Source organism: Antedon bifida, chromosome 7 (assembly GCF_963402885.1).
Source record: "Antedon bifida chromosome 7, ecAntBifi1.1, whole genome shotgun sequence".
Lineage (NCBI taxonomy): Eukaryota > Metazoa > Echinodermata > Crinoidea > Comatulida > Antedonidae > Antedon > Antedon bifida.
Genome location: NC_136232.1, coordinates 22552401 through 22576406, shown reverse-complemented (window position 1 = coordinate 22576406; position 24006 = coordinate 22552401). Strand labels below are relative to the sequence as shown.

The window sequence follows — 24006 nt, the reverse complement described above, 5'->3', positions numbered from 1 at the left end:
GCAAATCAATACGTTTGTATAAACGTATATTAAATCTATCAAAATAGTATTTTTTTAAGAAAATCGGCCTGTCTTCAACATTTACTCGAGCTGTTAAACCGGTTTTCAGCTACTAAAAACAATTATCGTAGAAGGAGATTATCGTATTATTGTGTGCGGGTATTTCAAGATGGACATTCATTAGACGGTGTATACCACGATCGGAAAACACCCCTATTTGGGGCAAATCGTTGAACCGAAATTCATTTTAATTGTCAATAACTAATTATCTAACTCAATTTAATTAGTAAACAGGGTTACATCAGGTGGTTAAAATTAGTACCGAAGATACGAACCAACTTTATATACCATCGAGTAAACACTCTAGGCCTAACGCGCGATTTACCGAATTTTGCCCTTACGTACGTAAATTTATATACAGATGCATCCGGTGATGTACTTTATCTAAATGTTATCTAAATAATTAAAAGCAATATCTACCAGGTAAATGAAGATAGTAACAAAGTATATTGTTCATATGCTGAGCGGACTCGCAGAAGTAAAGTCTATTCCATTGATTACGAGTGAATTAAGTTAAGAAGATGTTCATCTTGAGAGGAATCATACTACTGTATTGTATTGTTATATTGGTTGTATTACCTTGTTATCGCTGTTTTAGTGACAGTGATAGTGACACTGAAAGTGGCAGTGGCAGTAGTAGTGGCACCCTTCCCGGTATGACTGCTTTATTTATTTTATTATAGTATAATACTAACTAGTGTGTTTCATCAATTGGCTGATTGGTATCTGATAATGTGTTTAATATAGCTTTAACACTATCTTACGCCTTGTCTACACTATCAACCTTAAATTTATAATATGACAACAAATGTGATGTGCCCATATATGGATATGATGATGCCATATCACTACCATACAGTATTTGTAAATATCACAACCATATTTGGGCATATTACACTTTTATAAAATATAAAATTGAAATATAAAAAGTATATAAAATAGTACTGTATTAAGCTTCGAAGGCAATCTCTTGTACACTTTTAAAATCTTATTTAAGTCATAATTTTAATTTTCAGCTTTTATTTTTAATCTTCGTACAATTTATTTTACGTTGACTCTACTGTAACTTTAATTTGTACGTTAATTAATTTTAATTGTTTATTACTTGAACATAGCTATTGTATCACAGCTAGGTAGACGTGTCTGACTGTAGATTCCATTTATTATAGCTAGGTAGGGTCTACTTGGGCTGTCACTGACATGTCTGACTAGATATTGAATCATTTGTAATTTGAAAACAAAGGTTTCCCCTCTGTCCCCGTTTTGCACAATGTCAGCCCTATGTGATTATTCTTTACAACAACAGATATATACGCTCATCAAAATCTGTAATCACATTTAAAACTAAACTCAAAACTCATCTCTTCAGAGAAGCATAATCACACGCTACTACTTGCACAGGTCTTGGAAAACACAGCGCTTTGAAACCTTTGTCTCTTGCGCTTTATAAATGTTATTTATTATTATTATTATTATATATATTATATATGCTATCTCTGTCTTTACTACAGCAGAATGTCCAACCGGCTGCAGTTGTGTTGAGCCTAGGCGGTCTACTGACGGTCACAGAGTGGAATGTCGTCCTCCATGGAGTATTAATAACATCGCAACTATCAACGAGTATAATAATCATGTTCCAATAACAGAATTGTAAGTATGGGTTATTGTGAGGCGAACATTTCATTGCTGTAAGTTTATTTATAACTAATAATTTGGAATTTTAAAATATATTTAAAAATATGTAATTAGGCCTATGATTTATATACAGAATATAATTATTTAATTTAAATATTATTAATTATTTTTTTTTAAAGATATTAACAACTCATGGTATTTAATTTTTTTTAAATTTGTTTTAACAATAAATAATGAATATTTAAATGCATTGTATCACTTCATAATATAATCAATATATACAGTATGTATTTAAAAAACCACTTAAAGCTTAAAATGAATTTAAAAAGAAAAACAATATTATTAGGAACAATATGTATGTTAAGAATTAAATGTGTAAAGAGAGAAAGAGAGTACAAAATAACAATGTGAAGAGAAATATATATGGAAATAAAAGTGGGACAAAACTTGGGTAAGACAAAAAATAAAACACTTAGAATTAGTAAAATATTTAACTATATTCAATTTTATTCGTTTTAAATTTAAACATATTATTAATTGTTAATTGTTCATTAAATAAAGAGATTTAATCATTATGTTATTAAATGCATTAAGATGATAAATAATAATTAGAAATCAATAATACTTGTAAGTATTTTCGTCATTTCTAAAAGAAATCATAAAATGAAATTCATAACAATGAATATTATGCATTGTAATCAATACATTCAGTTTTTTAAACCATTTAAAAGACATTCATTGTAATATTGTATTTATTTAAAGAGATTAATTATCATATTATTATACTAAACCTTTAGGAAAGGAAATTTACCTGAAAGTATTAGTATTAGTTATTATCACTTGATAGTGTAATACTATAACATACACACTGTATGATATGCACTAGAGAAGCCAAATATTGCTTTAGTAATAATAAAATAAATATTGGTTATCTTATAACAGGGATTTACATAAATTGTTTATGTTTGCCTAATTAAAGTAGACTCATCAGCATTTACTATGTAGATAATGTCCCTATCATTGACTGAAAGCCTATACAAAATAATTCAAAATGTATAAGAAAAATAAAAATTGAAATACCAAACAGCTTGAATATTGTAATTGTTTATACTGTACATTGTTTTTACTTTGAAGGGATTTGAGAAACCGAATAAGTACATTGCCAGCCAATGTATTTGATAGATTGACAGCACTGACAACACTGTAAGTATTTTGCTAATAATACTTTCTTTGTTTAATTTGTTTTAAAAAGAAATAATACATTAATTTATAATAATGTATGATATGCATTTAATCATTCTTAATGAATAATAATATAATTCATAAAAATGAATATTATGCATTGTATCATTTTGTAATGTGATCAATACATACAGTATACATTTAAAACCACTTAGTGTTAATATTTAATTTAAATACTATAAATTCATTTTTTTCAAGATATTAACAACTCATGGTATTTAGTTTTTTGTTTAATTTGTTTCAACAATAAATAATGAATATTTAAATTCATTGTATCACTTCATAATATAATCAATATATACAGTATGTATTTAAAAAACACTTAAAACCTAAAATTAATTTAAAAAGAAAAACAATATTAATAAGAACAATATGTATGTTAATAATTAAATGTGTAAAGAGAGAAAGAGGGTACAAAATAACAATGTGAAGAGAAATGTATATGGAAATAAAAGTGAAATATTCAATTCAACTTACTAAATAAATGATTCGTTTAAATTTAAACATATTATTAATTGTTAATTGTTCACTAAATAAAGAGATTAAATCCTTATGTTTTTAAATGCATTAAGATGATAAATAATAATTAGAAATCAATAATACTTGTAAGTATTTTCCTCATTTCTAAAAAGAAATAATGAAACGAAATTCATAACAATGAATATTATGCATTGTAATCAATACATTCAGCTTTTTAAACAATTTAAAGGACATTCATTGTTCAATTGTCTTTATTTAAAGAGATTAATTATCATATTATTAAAAACATTTAGGAAAGGAAATTTACATGAAAGTATTAGTATTATGCTATTAACACTTGATAGTGTGATACTATAACATACACACTGCACGATATGCATTAGAGAAACCAAATATTGCTTTAGTAGTAATAAAATAAATATTGGTTATCTTATAACAGGGATTTACATAAAATGTTTATGTTTGCCTAATTAAAGAATACTCATCAGCATTTACTATGTAGATAATGTCCCTATCATTGACTGAAAGACTATAAAAAATAATTCAAAATATATAAGAAAAATAAAAGTTGACATATCGAACAGCTTGAATATTGTAATTGTAACTGTACATTGTTTTTACTTTGAAGGGATTTGAGATATAACCAAATAAGTACATTGTCAGCCAATGTATTTGATAGATTGACAGCATTGACAACACTGTAAGTATTTTGCTAATGATACTTTCTTTGTTTAATTTGTCTTAAAAAGAAATAATACATTCATTTATAATAATGTATGATATGCATTTAATCATCTCCTAATGAATAATAATATAATTCATAACAATGAATATTATGCATTGTATCATTTTGTAATGTGATCAATACATACAGTACATATTTATAACCACTTAGTGTTAATATTTAATTGAAATATAATCAATTCATTTTTTTTTAAAGATATTAACAACTCATTCGTATTAAATTAATTTGTTTAATAAATAACTCTGTTGATCTCCGTAACTTTAGCGATCAACAATAAAAAATGTCCGGAAATCATGATATTCTATCCCTCATAAAATTGTAATAAATAATGAATATTAAATGAATTGTATCACTTCATAATATAATCAATATATATGCAGTATGTATTTAAAAAACCACTTAAAACTTAAAATTAATTTTTAAAAAAACAATATTAATAGGAACAATATGTATGTTAACAATTAAATGTAAAGAGAGAAAGAGAGTACAAAATAACAATGTGAAGAGAAATGTATATGGAAATAAAAGTGAAATATTCAATTCAACCTACTGAATAAATTATTACTTTAAAGATGTATTGTCCCTTTGTCAAATTCCAAAAAAATAAAAAATAAAAGATTTCGAAAAAAAGTGGGTCATTTTGAAGTATCATAATAGTTATTAACTTTCACCAAAAATTAGTCGAAAAAAATATCATTTAACTGAAATACAGACGTTTTTTGGTTCAAAAAATAACTTTGACTTCCAGTCAAAGTTTTCAATCAAAACATACCTCATAATGCAACGCGCTTATTTGGCTACTCTGTATGCATACTCATAAAACTTCCTCGCGATCTGTGTGAAAACACCTTCTCAACTTAACCGTGAAGAGTTGTAAACAATCCTAATTAACATCATGCATAATGTATACTCGTGGTTTGAAATCTTTGTTTACTTTCGCTCGCGACGATTTTCCAGACGAAATGTAATTAATTAATTTAGCTTTTAATTACGTAAAATTGTTGTTTTTGACTCAAATTTTCGACTTAAAGTGAATAACTTTAATATTACTTTGATATGGCCAATTTAAATTTAGAATATTTTGACCTTCATTTTTTTGTGTTTCAAGGGACAATACATCTTTAAATTTAAACATTATTAATTTTTAATTGGTCATTAAATAAAGAGATTTAACCATTATGATATTAAATGCATTAAGATGAAAAATAATAATTAGAAATCAATAATACCTGTAAGTATTTTCCTCATTTCTAAAAAGAAATAATGAAATGAAATTCATAACAATGAATATTATGCATTGTAATCAATACATTCAGTTTTTTAAACCATTTAAAAGACATTCATTGTAATATTGTCTTTATTTAAAGAGATTAATTATCATTATTATTAAAAACATTTAGGAAAGGAAATTTACATGAAAGTATTAGTATTATGCTATTATCACTTGATAGTGTGATACTATAACATATACACTGTATGATATGGACTAGAGAAAACAAATATTGCTTTAGTAATAATAAAATAAATATTGGTTATCTTATAACAGCGATTTACAGAAAATGTTTATGTTTGCCTAAATAAAGTATACTCATTAGCATTTACTATGTACCAGTAGATAATGTCCCTATCATTGACTGGAAGACTATAAAACAAAATTCAAAATGTATAAGAAAAATAAAAGTTGACACATCAAACAGCTTGAATATTGTAATTGTTACTGTACATTGTTTTTACTTTGAAGGTATTTGAGGAGTAACAACATAAGCACACTGCCTGCCAATGTATTTGATAAATTGACAGCACTGAAAACACTGTAAGTATTTTGTTAATGATACTTTCTTTGTTTAATTTGTTTTAAAAAGAAATAATACATTAATTTCTAATTATGTATATTATGCATTTAATCATCTCTTAATGAATAATAATATAATTCATAAAAATGAATATTATGAATTGTATCATTGTGTAATTTGATCAATACATACAGTACATATTTATAGCCACTTAGTGTTAATATTTAATTTAAATATTACCAATTCATTTTTTAAAAATGATATTACATCTCATGGTGTCTAATTGTTTTGTTTAATTTGTTTCAACAATAAATAATGAAAATTTAAATGAATTGTACCACTTCATAATTATTCAATATATACAGTATGTATTTAAAAAACCACTTAAAGTTTAAAATTAATTTAAAAAGAAAAAAAATATTAATAGAAACAATATTTATGTTAATAAATAAAAGTGTAAAGAGAGAAAGAGAGTACAAAATAACAATGTGAAGAGAAATGTATATGTAATTAAAAGTGGGACAAATCTCAAGACAAAAAAAAACTTAGCATAGTGAAATATTTAACGATACTCAATAAATTATTTGTTTTGAATTTTAAAATATTATTAATTGTTATTTGGTCATTATTAAATAAAGGGATTTAATCATTATGTTATAAAATGCATTAAGATGATATATAATAATTAGAAATGTTTAATACCTGTAAGTATTTTCCTCATTTCTAAAAAGAAATAATGAAATGAAATTCATAACAATGAAGATTATGCATTGTAATCAATACATTCAGTTTTTTAAAAACCATTTAAAAGACATTCATTGTAATATTGTCTTTATTTAAAGAGATTAATTATCATATTATTAAAAACATTTAGAAAAGGAAATTTACATGAAAGTATTATTATTATGCTATTATCACTTGATAGTGTGATACTATAACATACACACTGTATGATATGCACTAGATAAAACAAATATTGCTTTAGTAATAATAAAATAAATATTGGTTATCTTATAACAGGGATTTACAGAAAATGTTTATGTTTGCCTAATTAAAGAATACTCATCAGCATTTACTATGTAGATAATGTTCCTATCATTGACTGAAAGACTATACAAAATAATTCAAAATGTATAAGAAAAATAAAAGTTCACACATCAAACAGCTTGAATATTGTAATTGTTACTGTACATTGTTTTTACTTTGAAGGAGTTTGAGCAGGAACCAAATAAGTACATTGCCAGCCAATGTATTTAATAGATTGACAGCATTGACAGAACTGTAAGTATTTTGCTAATGATACTTTCTTTGTTTAATTTGTTTTAAAAAGAAATAATACATTAAATTATAATAATGTATGATATGCATTTAATCATCTCTTAATGAATAATAACATAATTCATAAAAATGAATATTATGCATTGTATCATTTTGTAATGTGATCAATACATACATTATATATTTATAACCACTTAGTGTTAATATTAAATTTAAATATTATCAATTAATTTTTTTAAAGATATTAACAACTCATGGTATTTAATTTTTGTATTTAATTTGTTTTAACAATAAATAATGAATATTTAAATGCCTAGTATCACTTCATAATACAATAAATATATACAGTATGTATTTATAAAACCACTTAAAACTTCAAAATAATTTTAAAAGAAAAACAATATTAATAGGAACAATATGTATGTTAATAATTAAATGTGTAAAGAGAGAAAGAGAGTACAAAATAACAATGTGAAGAGAAATGTATATGAAAATAAAAGTGAGACAAAACTCAGGTAAAACAATAAAAAACACTTAGCGTTAGTAAAATATTTAACCATACTCAATAAACTATTTGTTTTAAATTTTAAAATATTATTAATTGTTAATTTGTCATTAAATAAAGAGATTTAATTATTATGTTAATAAATGCATTAAGATGATAAATAATAATTAGAAATCAATATTACCTGTAAGTATTTTCCTCATTTCTAAAAAGAAGTAATGACATTAAATTCATAACAATGAATAGTATGCATTGTAATCAATACATTCAGTTTTTTTAAACCATTTAAAAGACATTCATTGTAATATTGTCTTTATTTAAGAGATTAATTATCATATTATTAAAAACATTTAGGTAAGGAAATTTACATGAAAGTATTATAGTGTAGGCCACTATGTAATTTCGTGTCATTTTTTGTTAAAAGCAAAATTCCAGCTGATTTAGTGTCTTTAGGATGTAAAGTAATAAAAAAAATATGTTGCCATTTTTTTAAAAAAGCTTAAGGGTGTCAAATCCAAGATGGCCGCCAATACGTAAAATATCCAATAAATGTACCATATTGGACAAAGTAACACCCATTATGAATAATATTTTAAGTTAAAATTAATGCTATATGGGTTCTCTGCTATATAAAAATTATTATAAACCTATATTCATTAGTATTTTGACATTTTGAATTTCAAAATGGCCGCCATTTTAAAAAAATGGATTAAATTTCTTATTAAAACATGTGCAAGTTATGACGTTGATTGAAATCACATAAAATGATAGGCCTATGACAACAACACGGTTATTAACACAAAATGGTGGCCATTTTGAATTTCAAAATGGCCGCCATTTTTTTAAAAAGGGTTAAATTTCTTATTAAAACGTGTGTAAGTTAAATTAAATTAGATTGAAATGACACAAAATGATATGCCTACAACAACATGGTGATTAACTAACTCTGCCAAATGAAATATTTCTAATCAGTGCGCTGTCTTGAATGCATATATTATGCATGCAATATAGTAAGTTGACCTTCCTTCGTTCTCTACTATTGTATCCATCAAACTTCAACAGACTGATCTGTGATCCCAACAAGCTTGTTCAGAAACAAATTGGCAAAAGTACTGCAATCAATACCTCATTTCACCCCCAAATGCTCATACGTTCTTATATACAGTACTGTACCAGCTGACTATGTGATACGACAAAGAATCTCTATTGGAGTCCTCTTTTACTTTGATAAGTTTGTCACCTGTATTCACCGTCATATATATTTTTTGCCAATATTCATCCTTTTCTTAGGATCCCATATAGTTTGCCTTCTACAAAACTTTTACCAATGCCTCAAACATTTTCTGTCCAATGTCATCATGCCATGGCCAACAAACACCTCTGTGGGATTTGCAGCATTCTTCATTAATCAAGATATCATCTCTCTTTAAATGTTGGCTTTCAAACTCATCAACTAGATTTGCCAGCTCTGATGAAATTATTAATTTGTGTTATTCCAATGATACCATGCTCAATGACCTTGATCAATTGATGTAAATCCAGCAATTCCCTTTGTCACACATACATGTCGTCTCATAAACTCCAATATCAGTAATCTGTTGAAAGTGATACAGCTGAAGTAACCGGCCATAGTTCAGGTGGTCATGAGCAAAGAAATATTTTATAAAAGCATGTGTACTTTCCATGTGTGCAGATATCGTTGTCTTGTGTCTCTGACATATATAGGGATAGTTTAACCACATCTCTCTGTATTCAAGTTAATATCTTTATGATCAGCGTTTTTCAAACAAAATGATACGTCACTTAGAATCATTTTCTCTGTCTGAATTTTTTCAAGAAAAGTGTCAGAAGTTGTAGAGAGAAAGAAGAGTTTTTAAGATATTTGTGTCACTGTATGGTGATACAATACAACAAAAGCACTGGCCGCAACACTATTTTCACAATGCTACATGTTTAAAAGCCATATAATTCACCAGGTCGAAATAATTGCTTCTTGATGTCATCTCTGTCCACCTCTACTCATCTCGGGCAAGAGTCATCACCAGGCATTATCTTGTCTTTCCCTAGTACATGAGTTTTTATACCACAACCATGTGCACTCATCAAACCAGTGTATAATGGTGGTCAACTTTAAGGTACATCTAATGAAATCGGTTGAGATTGTAGAAGTTGAGAAGTGGGAGTTAATGCTGCCCATGAAGCTTGTGAATGAGCTGTATCTTTCTTCAAGCTTCTGCCAAATGTTGACAGGTTGAAAACTTACCAACCATACTGGTGACCATGGCCTTGAAGTTTCAGACATTGAATTACATGGCAATAACGCATTTATTATTGAACACCATATTTATACAGGATTTCACAATCTATATTATAAGTTAGAGAGTTTGTACGTTTGTTTGTTTGTTCGTTATACACATTTTTGTTACTGCACATAACCTTACATATTGGGTATCAAAATGACCAGAATTGTACCGGGAAAGTTCTAATTTGAACATCATCCGCCATCTAGGATCTAAGTTAAGCTTGGTTCCTACTAGGACGCAATGCAAGGACGTAGACGCAACGCAAACCAGTTGACCAATGACAAGCGACCGTCAAATAAATCCATCGCTTGTGATTGGTCAAATTCCTTACGTTGCGTTACGTCGTTTTGTTGCGTCTCTAGTGGGAACCAAGCATTAGGGGCCAAAATGTTGTCAAAATGGCCTACTTTTCCTCACTTTCGATGTTAGTTCTGTTTCAGCACGTAACCATGCATATGGGGTATCAAAATGACCGCAATTGTACCGGAAATTTAATTTTGCTTAGGCTAGGGGTAGTAAGCTATCAAATTGACCAGAACTGTGTGGTAGGAAATTGTTATAAAGTATTTTAATTAGCCCTGGAAAGGGGGTGGGGATGTATGCCTGTCACCAAGACCGAAACTGTACTGGGAATGTTTTAAACTACATCTGAAAACAGGCACTGAGGGATTATGAGTTGGTAGTGATGGCTAACATAATTTGTACTGGAAACGTCTTAAACACAATCACCCAGTATCTGGGATGTGTTGGGAGGGAGGAAGAGGGGCGGAAATACTGGCGTAATAAAGTATAACGTGATTGGAATTGTACTAGGAAAAGTTACTACATTTGAACTGTCCATGGGAGGAGTTTGTTTTTGTGGCTGGGATGGTGATAGGAGAAAGAAGGGTGGGGGGCCCGCAGTATCTAAATTATATATATCAGCCAATATGACACCTATTCATTTACACAGTTTACAACGTACTTAAAACATAGGCCTATCATAGCTATGTATACCCCTAACCCTAAAGTTGAATTGACATTTGTCCTGGGAAGAATTTGTTTTTAAAAAAGAGTGTGGGATGTTATTGAAGAGGGGTGGAGGTTGGCGGGTATAGGGACACTGGGGTCTGAGAAGGCTCTAAACTAATTTAGAAAGCCGCCCTGTGGCGGGTATAATTGCCAGTAAGGTATAAATACACTTGTTTTACATTGTGGTCCTGTCTGAGATACAAACATTGAAATACAAGTTTCACTTTTATGAAAAGAAATGAGATCTATAATTTAGATTTAGAATTAATTGTTGCTGAATATTTGATATCAATGTAAGTTGTTCCATACTTTTGCAACTCCAACTTTGAACGATTAGGTAATTCAAGGGTCATAGTAGGGGTATATATATTGACAACTTTAGACAGCCTTATATTTAGACAATCCTATGAGAAGTGACTATTTTAGAACATTGTGTTGAAACAACAAAAATTATTTAAATTTATTTTTTAGTGGCGGCCATTTTGAAATCCAAGATGGCCGACAGATTATCGCTATACATAGTTAAGATTGTATAATGTGTAATACCATCAAAACGGACTTGTTCCACATTCATAATTTGTGTTTTTGGTGATATTCTGGTTTTAAATAGGGTTATTTGAGTATTGGCGGCCATCTTGAATTTGGTCCTTTAAATTTCTTTAGAAAAAATGGCAACATATTTTTTTTCATTCCTTATATTATCAAGATATGAAATAAAGTCAAAGTTTGCTTTTAACAAAAAATATACACGACATTCATATAAACGACATACCAGCCTACATTATTAGTATTATGCTATTATCACTTGATAGTGCGATACTATAACATACACACTGTATGATATGTACTAGAGAAAACAAATATTGCTTTAGTAATAATAAAATAAATATTGGTTATCTTATAACAGGGATTTACAAAAAATGTTTATGTTTGCCTAATTAAAGAATACTCATCAGCATTTACTATGTAGATAATGTCCCTATCATTGACTGAAAGACTATACAAAATAATTCAAAATGTATATGAAAAATTAAAGTTGACACATCAAACAACTTGAATATTGTAATTGTTACTGTACATTGTTTTTACTTTAAAGGTATTTGTGGCGTAACAAAATAAGTACATTGCCAGCCAATGTATTTAATAGATTGACAGCATTGACATACCTGTAAGTATTTTGCTAATGATACTTTCTTTGTTTAATTTGTTTAAACAAGAAATAATACATTAATTTATAATAATGTATGATATGCATTTAATCATCTCTTAATGAATAATAATATAATTCATAACAATGAATATTATGCATTGTATCATTTTGTAATGTGATCAATACATACAGTATATATATAACCACTTAGTGTTAATATGTAATTTAATTATTATCAATTCATTTTTTTAAAGATATTAACAACTCATGTTATATTAAATTTTTTTTTTAATTTTTTTAAACAATAAATAAATAATATTTAAATTCATTGTATCACTTCATAATATAATCAATATATACAGTATGTATTTAAAAAACCACTTAAAACTTAAAATTATTTAAAAAAGAAAAACAATATTAATAGGAACAATATGTATGTTAATAATTAAATGTGTAAAGAGAGAAAGAGAGTACAAAATAACAATGTGAAGAGAAATGTATATGTAAATAAAAGTGAAATATTCAATTCAACCTACTGAATAAATTATTAGTTTAAATTTAAACATATTATTTATTGTTAATTGGTCATTAAATAAAGAGATTTAATCATGATTATGTTATTAAATGCATTAAGATGATAAATAATAATTAGAAATCAATAAAACCTGTAAGTATTTTCCTCATTTCTAAAAAGAAATAATGAAATGAAATTCATAACAATGAATATTATGCATTGTAATCAAAATTCAGTTTAAACCATTTAAAAGACATTCATTGTAATATTGTATTTATTTAAAGAGATTAATTATCATATTAATAAAAACATTTAGGAAAGGAAATTTACATGAAAGTATTAGTATTATGCTATTATCACTTGATAGTGCGATACTATAACATATACACTGTATGATATGCACTAGAGAAAACAAATATTGCTTTAGTAATAATAAAATAAATATTGGTTATCTTATAACAGGGATTACATAAAATGTTTATGTTTGCCTAAATAAAGTATACTCATTAGCATTTACTATGTAGATAATGTTCCTATCATTGACTGAAAGACTATACAAAATAATTCAAAATGTATAAGAAAAATAAAAGTTGACACATCAAACAGCTTGAATATTGTAATTGTTACTGTACATTGTTTTTACTTTGAAGGGATTTGCAAACTAACCAAATAAGTACATTGCCAGCCAATGTATTTGATAGATTGACAGCATTGACAACACTGTAAGTATTTTGCTAATGATACTTTCTTTGTTTAATTTGTCTTAAAAAGAAATAATTCATTAATTTATAATAATGTATGATATGCATTTAATCATCTCTTAATGAATAATAATATAATTCATAACAATGAATATAATGCATTGTATCATTTTGTAATGTGATCAATACATACAGTATATTATAACCACTTAGTGTTAATATTTAATTTAAATATTATCAATTCATTTTTTTAAAGATATTACATCTCATGGTATTTAATTTTTTTGTTTAATTTGTTTTAACAATAAATAATGAATATTTAAATGAATTATAAATGAATAGTATCACTTCATAATATAATCAATATATACAGTATGTATTTATAAAACCACCTAAAGCTTAAAGCTCAGGTACAGGCATGAATTTTGAATATAATATCTGGTTAATTGTACATAAATCAAATATTTGTAACAGAAATCAAGACGAAAAACATGAATTTCCCTTAATATGGCCAAATACAAAATTTGGAAAAATTCTGCTATAAAAACCAGGAAGTAGTTAGGTAGTTAAACCTAATGTAATAACATGTCTGGTGACTCCCTAGAAGGTGAAAAAAGATGGTGGATATACGGTGGATAATTTTTGCTATAGCATGAAAATAAAAATCTGAAGTTGAATAAAAATACCAGAAATGTAAAATTCAAGTTATATTACCTATATTTTAGTCATCTGATAACATTTTTTACCAAACCGTTTATTTTTTTATAGCTTTTTAAAATTCCTCTCTATTTACAAAATTTGTGTACAAAAGAATAGAGATTTTACTGTGTAATTTGAACTGATAAGAAAAAGAAAGCTCGTGTAACAAAAATAGATCGATAATTATTGGAATGTATGATCAATAGAAATTTTTTTCCCGCACCTGGCCTTTAAAATGAATTTAAAAATAAAAACAATATTAATAGGAACAATATGTATGTTAATAGTTAAATGTGTAAAGAGAGAAAGAGAGTACAAAATAACAATGTGAAGAGAAATGTATATGGAAATAAAAGTGAAATATTCAATTCAACCTACTGAATAAATTATTAGTTTAAATTTAAACATATTAATGATTAATTGTTAATTGGTCATTAAATAAAGAGATTTAATCATTATGTTATTAAATGCATTAAGATGATGTGATCAATACATACAGTATATATTTATAACCACTTAGTGTTAATATTTAATTTAAATATCATCAATTAATTTTTTTAAAGATATTAACAACTCATGGTATTTCATTTTTTTGTCTAATTTGTTTTAACAATAAATAATGAATATTTAAATGAATTGTATCACTTCATAATATAATCAATATATACAGTATGTATTTTAAAAAACCACTTAAAGCTTAAAATTTATTAAAAAAGAAAAAAAATATTAATAGAAACAATATTTATGTTAATAAATAAAAGTGTAAAGAGAGAAAGAGAGTACAAAATAACAATGTGAAGAGAACTGTATATGGAAATAAAAGTGGGACAAAACTTAGGTAAAAGACAAAAAAAAAACACTTAGCATTAGTGAAATATTTAACCATACTCAATAAATTATTAGTTTAGAATTTAAACATATTATTAATTGTTAATTGGTCATTAAATAAAGAGATTTAATCATTATGTTATAAAATGCATTAAGATGATAAATAATAATTAGATATCAATAATACCTGTAAGTATTTTCCTCATTTCTAAACAGAAATAATGAAATGAAATTCGTAACAATGAATATGTATGTTAATAATTAAATGTGTAAAGAGAGAAAGAGAGTACAAAATAACAATGTGAAGAGAAATGTATATGGAAATAAAAGTGAAATATTCAATTCAACCTACTGAATGAATTATTTGTTTAAATTTAAACATATTATTAATTGTTAATTGTTTAATTAAATAAAGAGATTTAATCCTTATGTTATTAAATGCAATAAGATGAACAATAATAATTAGAAATCAATAATACCAGTAAGTATTTTCCTCATTTTTAAAAAGAAATAATGAAATGAAATTCATAAAAATGAATATTATGCATTGTAATCAATACATTCAGTTTTTTAAACCATTTAAAAGACATACATTGTAATATTGTCTTTATTTAAAGATGTATTGTCCCTTTGTCAAATTCCAAAAAAAAAAAAAAAAAGATATTGAAAAAAAAGTGGGTCATTTTGAAGTATCATAATAGTTATTAACTTTCACCAAAAAATTAGTGGGAAAAAAAATCATTTAACTGAAATACAGACGTTTTTTGGTTCAAAAAATAACTTTGACTTCCAGTCAAAGTTTTTGATCAAAACATATCTCATAATGCAACACGCTTATTTGGCTACTCTGTATGCATAATCATAAAACATCCTCGCGATCTGTGTGAAAACACCTTCTCAACCGTGACGAGTTGTAAACAATCCTAATTAGCATCATGCATAATGTATACTCATGGTTTGAAATCTTTGTTTACTTTTTCAATTTCGATTTTCCAGACAAAATGTTATCAAATTAATTTAGCTGTTAATTACGTAAAATTTTTGTTTTTGGCTCGAATTTTCGACTTAAAGTGAATAACTTTAATATTACTTTGATATGGCCAATTTAAATTTAGAATATTTTGACCTTCATTTTTTTGTGTTTCAAGGGACAATACATCTTTAAAGAGATTAATTATTATATTATTAAAAACATTTAGGAAAGAAAATTTACATGAAAGTATTAGTATTATGCTATTATCACTTGATAGTGTGATACTATAACATACACACTGTATGATATGCACTAGAGAAACCAAATATTGCTTTAGTAATAATAAAATAAATATTGGTTATCTTATAACAGGGATTTACAGAACATATACATAACCATATTTAATTTAAATATTATCAATTCATTTTTTTTAAAGATATTACATCTCATGGTATTTAATTGTTTTGTTTAATTTGTTTTAACAATAAATAATATTTAAATGAATTGTATCACTTCATAATTAATCAATATATACAGTATGTATTTAAAATTAATTAAAAAAGAAAAACAATATTAATAGGAACAATATGTATGTTAATAATTAAAAATGTAAAGAGAGAAAGAGAGCACAACATAACAATGTGAAGAGAAATGTATATGGAAATAAAAGTAGGACAAAACTCAAGACAAAAAAAAACACTTAGCATTAGTGAAATATTTAACCACAATCAATAAATTATTTGGTTTAAATTTTAAAATATTATTAATTGTTAATTGGTCATTAAATAAAGAGATTTAATCATTATGTTATTAAATGCATTAAGATGATAAATAATAATTAGAAATCAATAATACCTGTAAGTATTTTCCTCATTTCTAAAAAGAAATAATGAAATGAAATTCATAACAATGAATATTATGCATTGTAATCAATACATTCAGTTTTTTAAACCATTTAAAAGACATTCATTGTAATATTTTCTTTATTTAAAGAGTTATTTATCATATTATTAAAAACATTTAGGAAAGGAAATTTACATGAAAGTATTAGTATTATGCTATAACATACACACTGTATGATATGCACTAGAGAAAACAAATATTGCTTTAGTAATAATAAAATAAATATTGGTTATCTTATAACAGGGATTTACAGAAAATGTTTATGTTTGCCCAATTAAAGAATACTCATCAGCATTTACTATGTAGATAATGTCCCTATCATTGACTGAAAGACTATAAAAAATAATTCAAAATGTATAAGAAAAATAAAAGTTGACATATCAAACAACTTGAATATTGTAATTGTTACTGTACATTATTTTTACTTTGAAGGTATTTGAGCAGTAACAAAATAAGTACATTGCCAGCCAATGTATTTGATAGATTGACAGCATTGACACGCCTGTAAGTATTTTGCTAATGATACTTTCTTTGTTTTATTTGTCTTAAAAAGAAATAATACATTAATTGATAATAATGTATGATATGCATTTAATCATCTCTTTATGAATAATAATATAATTCATAAAAATGAATATTATGCATTGTATCATTTTGTAATGTGATCAATACATACAGTATATATTTATAACCAATTAGTGTTAATATTTAATTTAATATTATCAATTCATTTTTTAAAGATATTAACAACTCATGGTATTTAATTTTTTTTGTTTAATTATATAATAATTTGAAATTGTTAATACCTGTAAATATTTTCCTCATTTCTAAAAAAAAAGAAATAATGAAATAAAATTCCTAACAATTAATATTATGCATTGTAATCAATACATTCAGTTTTTTAAACCATTTAAAAGACATTCATTGTAATATTGTCTTTATTTAAGAGATTAGTTATCATTATTAAAAACACTTAGGAAAGGAAATTTACATGAAAGTATTAGTATTATGCTATTATCACTTGATAGTGTGATACTATAACATACACACTGTATGATATGCACCAGAGAAAACAAATATTGCTTTAGTAATAATAAAATAAATATTGGTTATCTTAAAACAGGGATTTACAGAAAATGTTTATGTTTACCTAATTAAAGAATACTCATCAGCATTTACTATGTAGATAATGTCCCTATCATTGACTGAAAGCCTATACAAAATAATTAAAAATGTATAAGAAAATTAAAAGTTGACATATCAAACAGTTTGAATATTGTAATTGTTACTGTACATTGTTTTTACTTTGAAGGAGTTTGAGCTGGAACCAAATAAGTACATTGCCAGCCAATGTATTTGATAGATTGACAGCATTGACAGGGCTGTAAGTATTTTGCTAATAATACTTTCTTTGTTTAATTTGTTTAAACAAGAAATAGTACATTAATTTATAATAATGTATGATATGCATTTAATCATCTCTTAATAATAATAATATAATTCATAAAAATGAATATTATGCATTGTATCATTTTGAAATATGATCAATACATACAGTATATATTTATAACCACTTAGTGTTAATATTAATTTAAATATTATCAATTCATTATGTATGTTAATAATTAAATGTGTAAAGAGAGAAATTTAGAGAGTACAAATTAACAATGTGAAGAGAAATGTATGGAAATAAAAGTGAGACAAAACTCAGGTAAGACAAAGTTAGAATTAGTGAAATATTCAACCATACTCAATATTATTCGTTTTGAATTTAAACATATTATTAATTGATAATTGGTCATTAAATAAAGATATTTAATCATTATATTATAAATGCATTAGGATGATAAATAATAATTAGAAATCAATAATACCTGTAAGTATTTTCCTCATTTCTAAAAAGAAATTATGAAATGAAATTCATACAATGAATATTCAACATTCAGTTTTTTAAACCATTTTTTGAATTCATTCATTGTAATATTGTCTTTATTTAAATTCAATTATCATATTATTTATTATTAAAAACATTGAATACATGAAAGTATTAGTATTGTTCTATTATCACTTGATAGTGCGATACTATAACATACACACTGTATGATATGCACTAGAGAAAACAAATATTGCTTTAAAAAACAGTAGTAATAATAAAAACATACAGTATATATTTAAAACCACTTAGTGTTAATATTTAATTGTTTTTTATCTCAGCAATAGCAAATATCATTTCTCCAATTATCTGAATGTCTGCGCTATTTTGGATTTTCAGTGTTATGCAGATCATAATTTTGACAGGCTAAGACAAGTTTTGGGGTTCAAGAAATTCATATCACTATAACATATGTACTGTACGATATGCATATGAAAACCAAATATTGCTTTAAAAAACCAGTAGTAATAATAAAAAATATTGGTTATCTTATAACAGGTATTTAGAGAACAACGCTATAACTACCATAGAACCAGATGCATTTTCTTCTTTTGCTTCATCACTTAAACGTTTGTAAGTTCACACTATGTGATTTTATTATAATTTAAATATTCCCCAACATACTATGAAGTAACTATTTGGAAAATAAGTTATCCTGCAGATTAAATGTGTCAATATAGGATACAATGATAGTTATTTGCTGTAAGATTCAGTGTAAATATAAATGCAACTTGAATTGAACGAGAAACTTTGCAAACAAGTGTAAAAGTGTATTTGGTTTTCATCGGGATTCTTAACTTAATGTATTGCAACACTGGAATGGTTACGTATAAATAATTTTTTAAAAACAACACATTTATGATAATATTAGTCGTTGATTATATTCATTCCAATTTTCCTTCTGACTTCGCTAATTATTTCACAAGAGCCTCTGGTTATTTACATCCTATACAACCTATACTCAAGGAATATTACATAACCTTTATTTTAAAATGTTACTATTTTCAAAATTTACTATGGTTAATCAACGTTGAATATTATCATATAGATGGTTAGATGGGAACAGATTACTGTTTTACGAAGATAAAACTTTTGAAGAATTAACAAGTTTAACATATTTGTAAGTATGACAGGTGTGCATACACAATGTTACTGTTATTATTTTTCAAAATCAATATTTAAGAATTTTAATTTCATTCAATTCGTACAACTGCACTCAGGTCAATTGTCTTAAGTATATCTCATGGTTTAAGTGTTGATTGGTCCTTTAATTACATTAATGTGTATTATTCATCGCCGTTCTATACACTAATTTATCATTTATGTTAATGTTTCCGTAAACTTTATGTCTAAGGGTATGTTCTGACTCGCATCACATTGGAGGTGCTTTGCTTTAAAAACTTTCAGCTGCTAAACCTTTTTTATAACAATATTGGCGCTGTTGTTTAACCAGTTTCAATTTTTTTTCATTGAATTTTCGGTTTTTAATTTTAGGATGCTTTTATCAGTAATCTTGTCAATTAATCTACGTTAATAATTTGAATGTTAGATTATGTTCAATTTAAAATAAACTATAAAATTAATATGGTAATTCCAATTAAATGTTACAGTTCATAGTATGTTCTTATTCTTTGTGTAATTATATTATTAGACTACACATAATATGGTGATATTCTGCATAGAATTTATCAGAAAGAATCAATTACCGTATTTATTCGAATTAAACGCTTCCCTCGAATAAACCCCTCCCCCACCCCCCATTAAACATCATTCCGAATAAACCGCCTCCCTCGAACAATAAATACGGTAAATGTACCTTCGAAATCTTTGAATATTTTAAACCTGTACTCATCATCTTTCCGATCGAAGAGCAACAAGTACGCAAAAACAATTTAGTAAATTTCCTTCGATTGTTAAAATTGTTAAAATGCAACTAAAAATCATTCACATTCATTTGCTGTGTGTTTACTTTTTCTTTTATAGGCAATCTGATTGTTCAAGACTGTGTTGTCTCGTTGGAGATATTGATTACTGTCAACCTCGATGTGAAGATGTACACACAAGAGATGTATTGATTTTCATTCATTTCATTTCATTTATTTCGTTGAAGAAAAATAAAGACGTTGGCCAATAAAACAAAACAACAAAATCCAAACGAAAACAAAATGAATCACTGTCAAGTGGCTCACCAAAGTGAAAATGGGCAAGAAAACATATAATTTAACTAGAGAGCAATCTGGGAATGTATGCCTCCGCCTACAGTATAATTTTTCCGCATAAAAATCTGTTTTTTAAAATTGTTATTTATTTTTCTCAATGTCTTAGTAGTATGTGTGATTTTACACTCAATTCAACTAAAAAAATAGTAAATCAGATTCAACTAAAAAAATAGTAAATCAGATTCAACTAAAAAAATAGTAAATCAGATTCAACTAAAAAAATAGTAAATCAGATTCAACTAAAAAAATAGTAAATCAGATTCAACTAAAAAAATAGTAAATCAGATTCAACTAAAAAAATAGTAAATCAGAGTTTGGCGTAAAAGCTCTGTCTACACTAGCAAACTAAGTTGACAAAAAAGGTGTAATGTGTCAAAATATGGTTTTGATATGTCGTCATCATGTCCATATATGGGCACATCACATTTTTTTGTCTCATAAAGTTTGATAGTGTAGACAGAGCTTTACAACCAGACAATCTTAAGATTGCACTGCCTCTGAAGTCACTGACAGGCTGATATGTTATTGCCATTTTATTGCATTTAACATTATTGTGTTTATTGTAATTGCAGTGTGTTACCTCAAGACATTTGTGTCCAGTAAGAAATGACAGAGAAATCTCAACGGAATATGAAATGTATAAAAACGAAAAGAAAGCAAGGGTTGATGATGCTACTGGTTCCGGATAATCGTAATGGCAATTGGTTCTCATCGATTGGATGAGGATTCCTGAGGAAATATAATGTTTGGACAGCTATATTCATTATCCTCATACACAATTGTATATATGTTTAAGTGCAAAGTGCGTCACAATTTGGTTTCCTTTGAATCCAATTTAATTGCGCAAACTCTATTTCTGCTTTTGCTTATGAAATTTGTATCTATCGTATTTGTATGTAATCTTCAGCATCTAAAAATATTTTATTGCAGTATTTATTTGAATAAACGCCCAGATTTGAATAAACGCCTCCCCCTCCCCTCTATAGAAAATTAATTTGAATAAAAATACCCTCAAATAAACGCCCGGGGCATTTATTTATTTCTTCGAATAAACACCCCGTCACATATACACACATATACACAATATTGTATCACAACATCTATTTGTAGTAGGTAGAATTCATTGATTGACATGATCCACAATTTAACAAGCATTTTCATACAATTTTTACTGTATTTTATCACTTTTTAATTGTGTTGTATTTTTTCATATCTAGGGGGTATTTATTTATTGATTATACATATGTTACTATATTACACTCAACAAAAATAAACGCCTCCCCTAAATAAACCTGAACACGAAGCGCCCCCAGGGCCTTTATCTTATTCAAATAATTATGGTACTGTATATATTTTTGATCACAATGATGTAACTTAAATTGTATAATCCATTTTTGTTTAAAATGATCACACTGCAAGTTTAAAAAGTTCGTTTTTAAGATTTTATCAGTAATTGTACATTCAGTAGTTCATAATAATACACATGATAATTTATTTAATTTATTGCGTTATCTTGTGAGTTTAAATTGACATCTGTGCGAAAGACTGTAACGTTTAAATAAGCATCATGGAAGTTATTCAATCGTTCATTTATTTCGTAAAACAAGAAAAATGTATGAGAACAGGATAATTACACGCAATATACTGTGTACTAGAAATAGGATTTAACTAGAATTTAATTCGTCACTTTGACGAATTATAGGTGATCATTTTTATAATTTTATTGACATTAATTTTAAAAATGTATAAACTTCATTAAGGTTTCATCAAATGTTATTATTTTCATTGCGAGTAGTACGGCTCTTGGCCTGACATTTTAAAAGTATAATTGCAATTTATGAAGACCTTTCAGCTCTAAAGTGTTTTTTAAACAAACTTATATTTTTACCAGCACGTATTAACTTTCATTCGAATACTAGCAGCTCTAGTTTTCAAAATTGTCTTAGCTCAGTCCCAACCATGGTAGGGCTGGTCCTGGAGACTTATGTTTTGTTTCATATATCAATGTATAAGTGCAATTTCCGAGGATCTAACAGCTCTATTTTCAAACTGTGCTTAGCTAAGCCCCAGGCATGGTGGTGGGGCTGAGGTACTGGAGACTCTGTTTCATATTTGTTATTAGTTAGTTTCACATTTACAATTTTAGCACCCTCCAGACAGCAATCAGACGCCTCTGGTATATAAGATAATTTCAGTTTAACCAAATATGGTGATGATTGCATTGTATAGATATGTATGGAAAGAACAATGTCAGAAAATGTAAATTCTGAATTTACATTAGAACTGAAACATGTTACATTCTTAATAATATTGGTTAATTAAATTGAATATCTTAACACGAGGTGTTAAATTGCATTGCTTGAATATTGTATTTTCATTTCACGTTTTGTGTAATAATAAGGTTTATCGCAAATAACGTGCGCGACGCATGGTGGGAAGGATTTGGGAGCAAACGCCACGACGCGTACGTACATAATTTGATGTTTTTACGTATGCGCGCATCGTGACATACTTTGCTCCCAAACCCTTCCCATCATGCATTTTGCAATCAATCATTTGCGATATACATTACGGTCATTAAAGAAATAACAAAGATTCTATGTTTTTGTTTTCCGCTTACTGTTACCACTCGGCTGGGTAACTTGGCCTTTAGGAAGATGGATTAAATTTTTCCCGATCGAAAAGACTGACGAGTGACGTCACATCATGGGACGACATTGTTAATTTGGGACATAGCAAAATAAATACTTATAATTGTGATACAAGAATTCTATATTTGATCAAAACGATTTCTGTACTACAGTACTAGGCCTACCTAGACGTAATGAACTCTTATTTGTACACAATTATTTACGTACATAAATTATGATATATGTAGGTACAATTATGTAAGTACAGAAAAATACAGAATTTTGTCGACACAGAATTTAGATCTCTCAGGCCTACCCACCCAAAAACAATAATAATTTAATATTAACAGAATTACCTAGGCCTATTAGGCTATATACAAACTTAACTATATATATGAAAATTA

At 26.6% G+C, this 24006-nt stretch overlaps 1 protein-coding gene and 1 long non-coding RNA gene across 2 annotated transcripts in view; both read left to right on the top strand.

The window, feature by feature from the left end:
• The window catches only part of LOC144848572 (uncharacterized), a 28280-nt gene extending 4953 nt beyond the window's left edge, over window positions 1-23327 (top strand). The window contains exon 2 of the long non-coding RNA XR_013613880.1: window positions 22765-23327. This is a non-coding gene — a long non-coding RNA (uncharacterized LOC144848572). The remainder of the gene's footprint in view (window positions 1-22764) is intronic.
• On the top strand, window positions 582-22380 carry LOC144848277 (uncharacterized). The gene is made up of 12 exons (XM_078704988.1): window positions 582-714; window positions 1572-1710; window positions 2830-2898; window positions 4046-4117; window positions 5904-5975; window positions 13367-13438; window positions 17253-17324; window positions 18133-18204; window positions 19252-19326; window positions 19802-19873; window positions 20737-20821; window positions 21545-22380. Exons 1-12 carry the CDS (start codon window positions 582-584, stop codon window positions 21659-21661), a joined length of 1050 nt encoding a protein of 349 aa, XP_078561114.1. The 3' UTR covers window positions 21662-22380.
• Window positions 23328-24006: the final 679 nt, after the last annotated feature.

What these genes read in the sequence shown, in the direction of transcription:
- LOC144848277 (XM_078704988.1), top strand. Translation starts at nt 582, where the DNA reads ATGTTCATCTTGAGAGGAATCATACTACTGTATTGTATTGTTATATTG. An exon ending in TTGACAGCACTGACAACACT is followed by an intron (nt 2,899 to 4,045) that starts GTAAGTATTTTG and finishes TTTACTTTGAAG; the next exon opens with GGATTTGAGATATAACCAAA. An exon ending in TTGACAGCACTGAAAACACT is followed by an intron (nt 5,976 to 13,366) that starts GTAAGTATTTTG and finishes TTTACTTTGAAG; the next exon opens with GGATTTGCAAACTAACCAAA.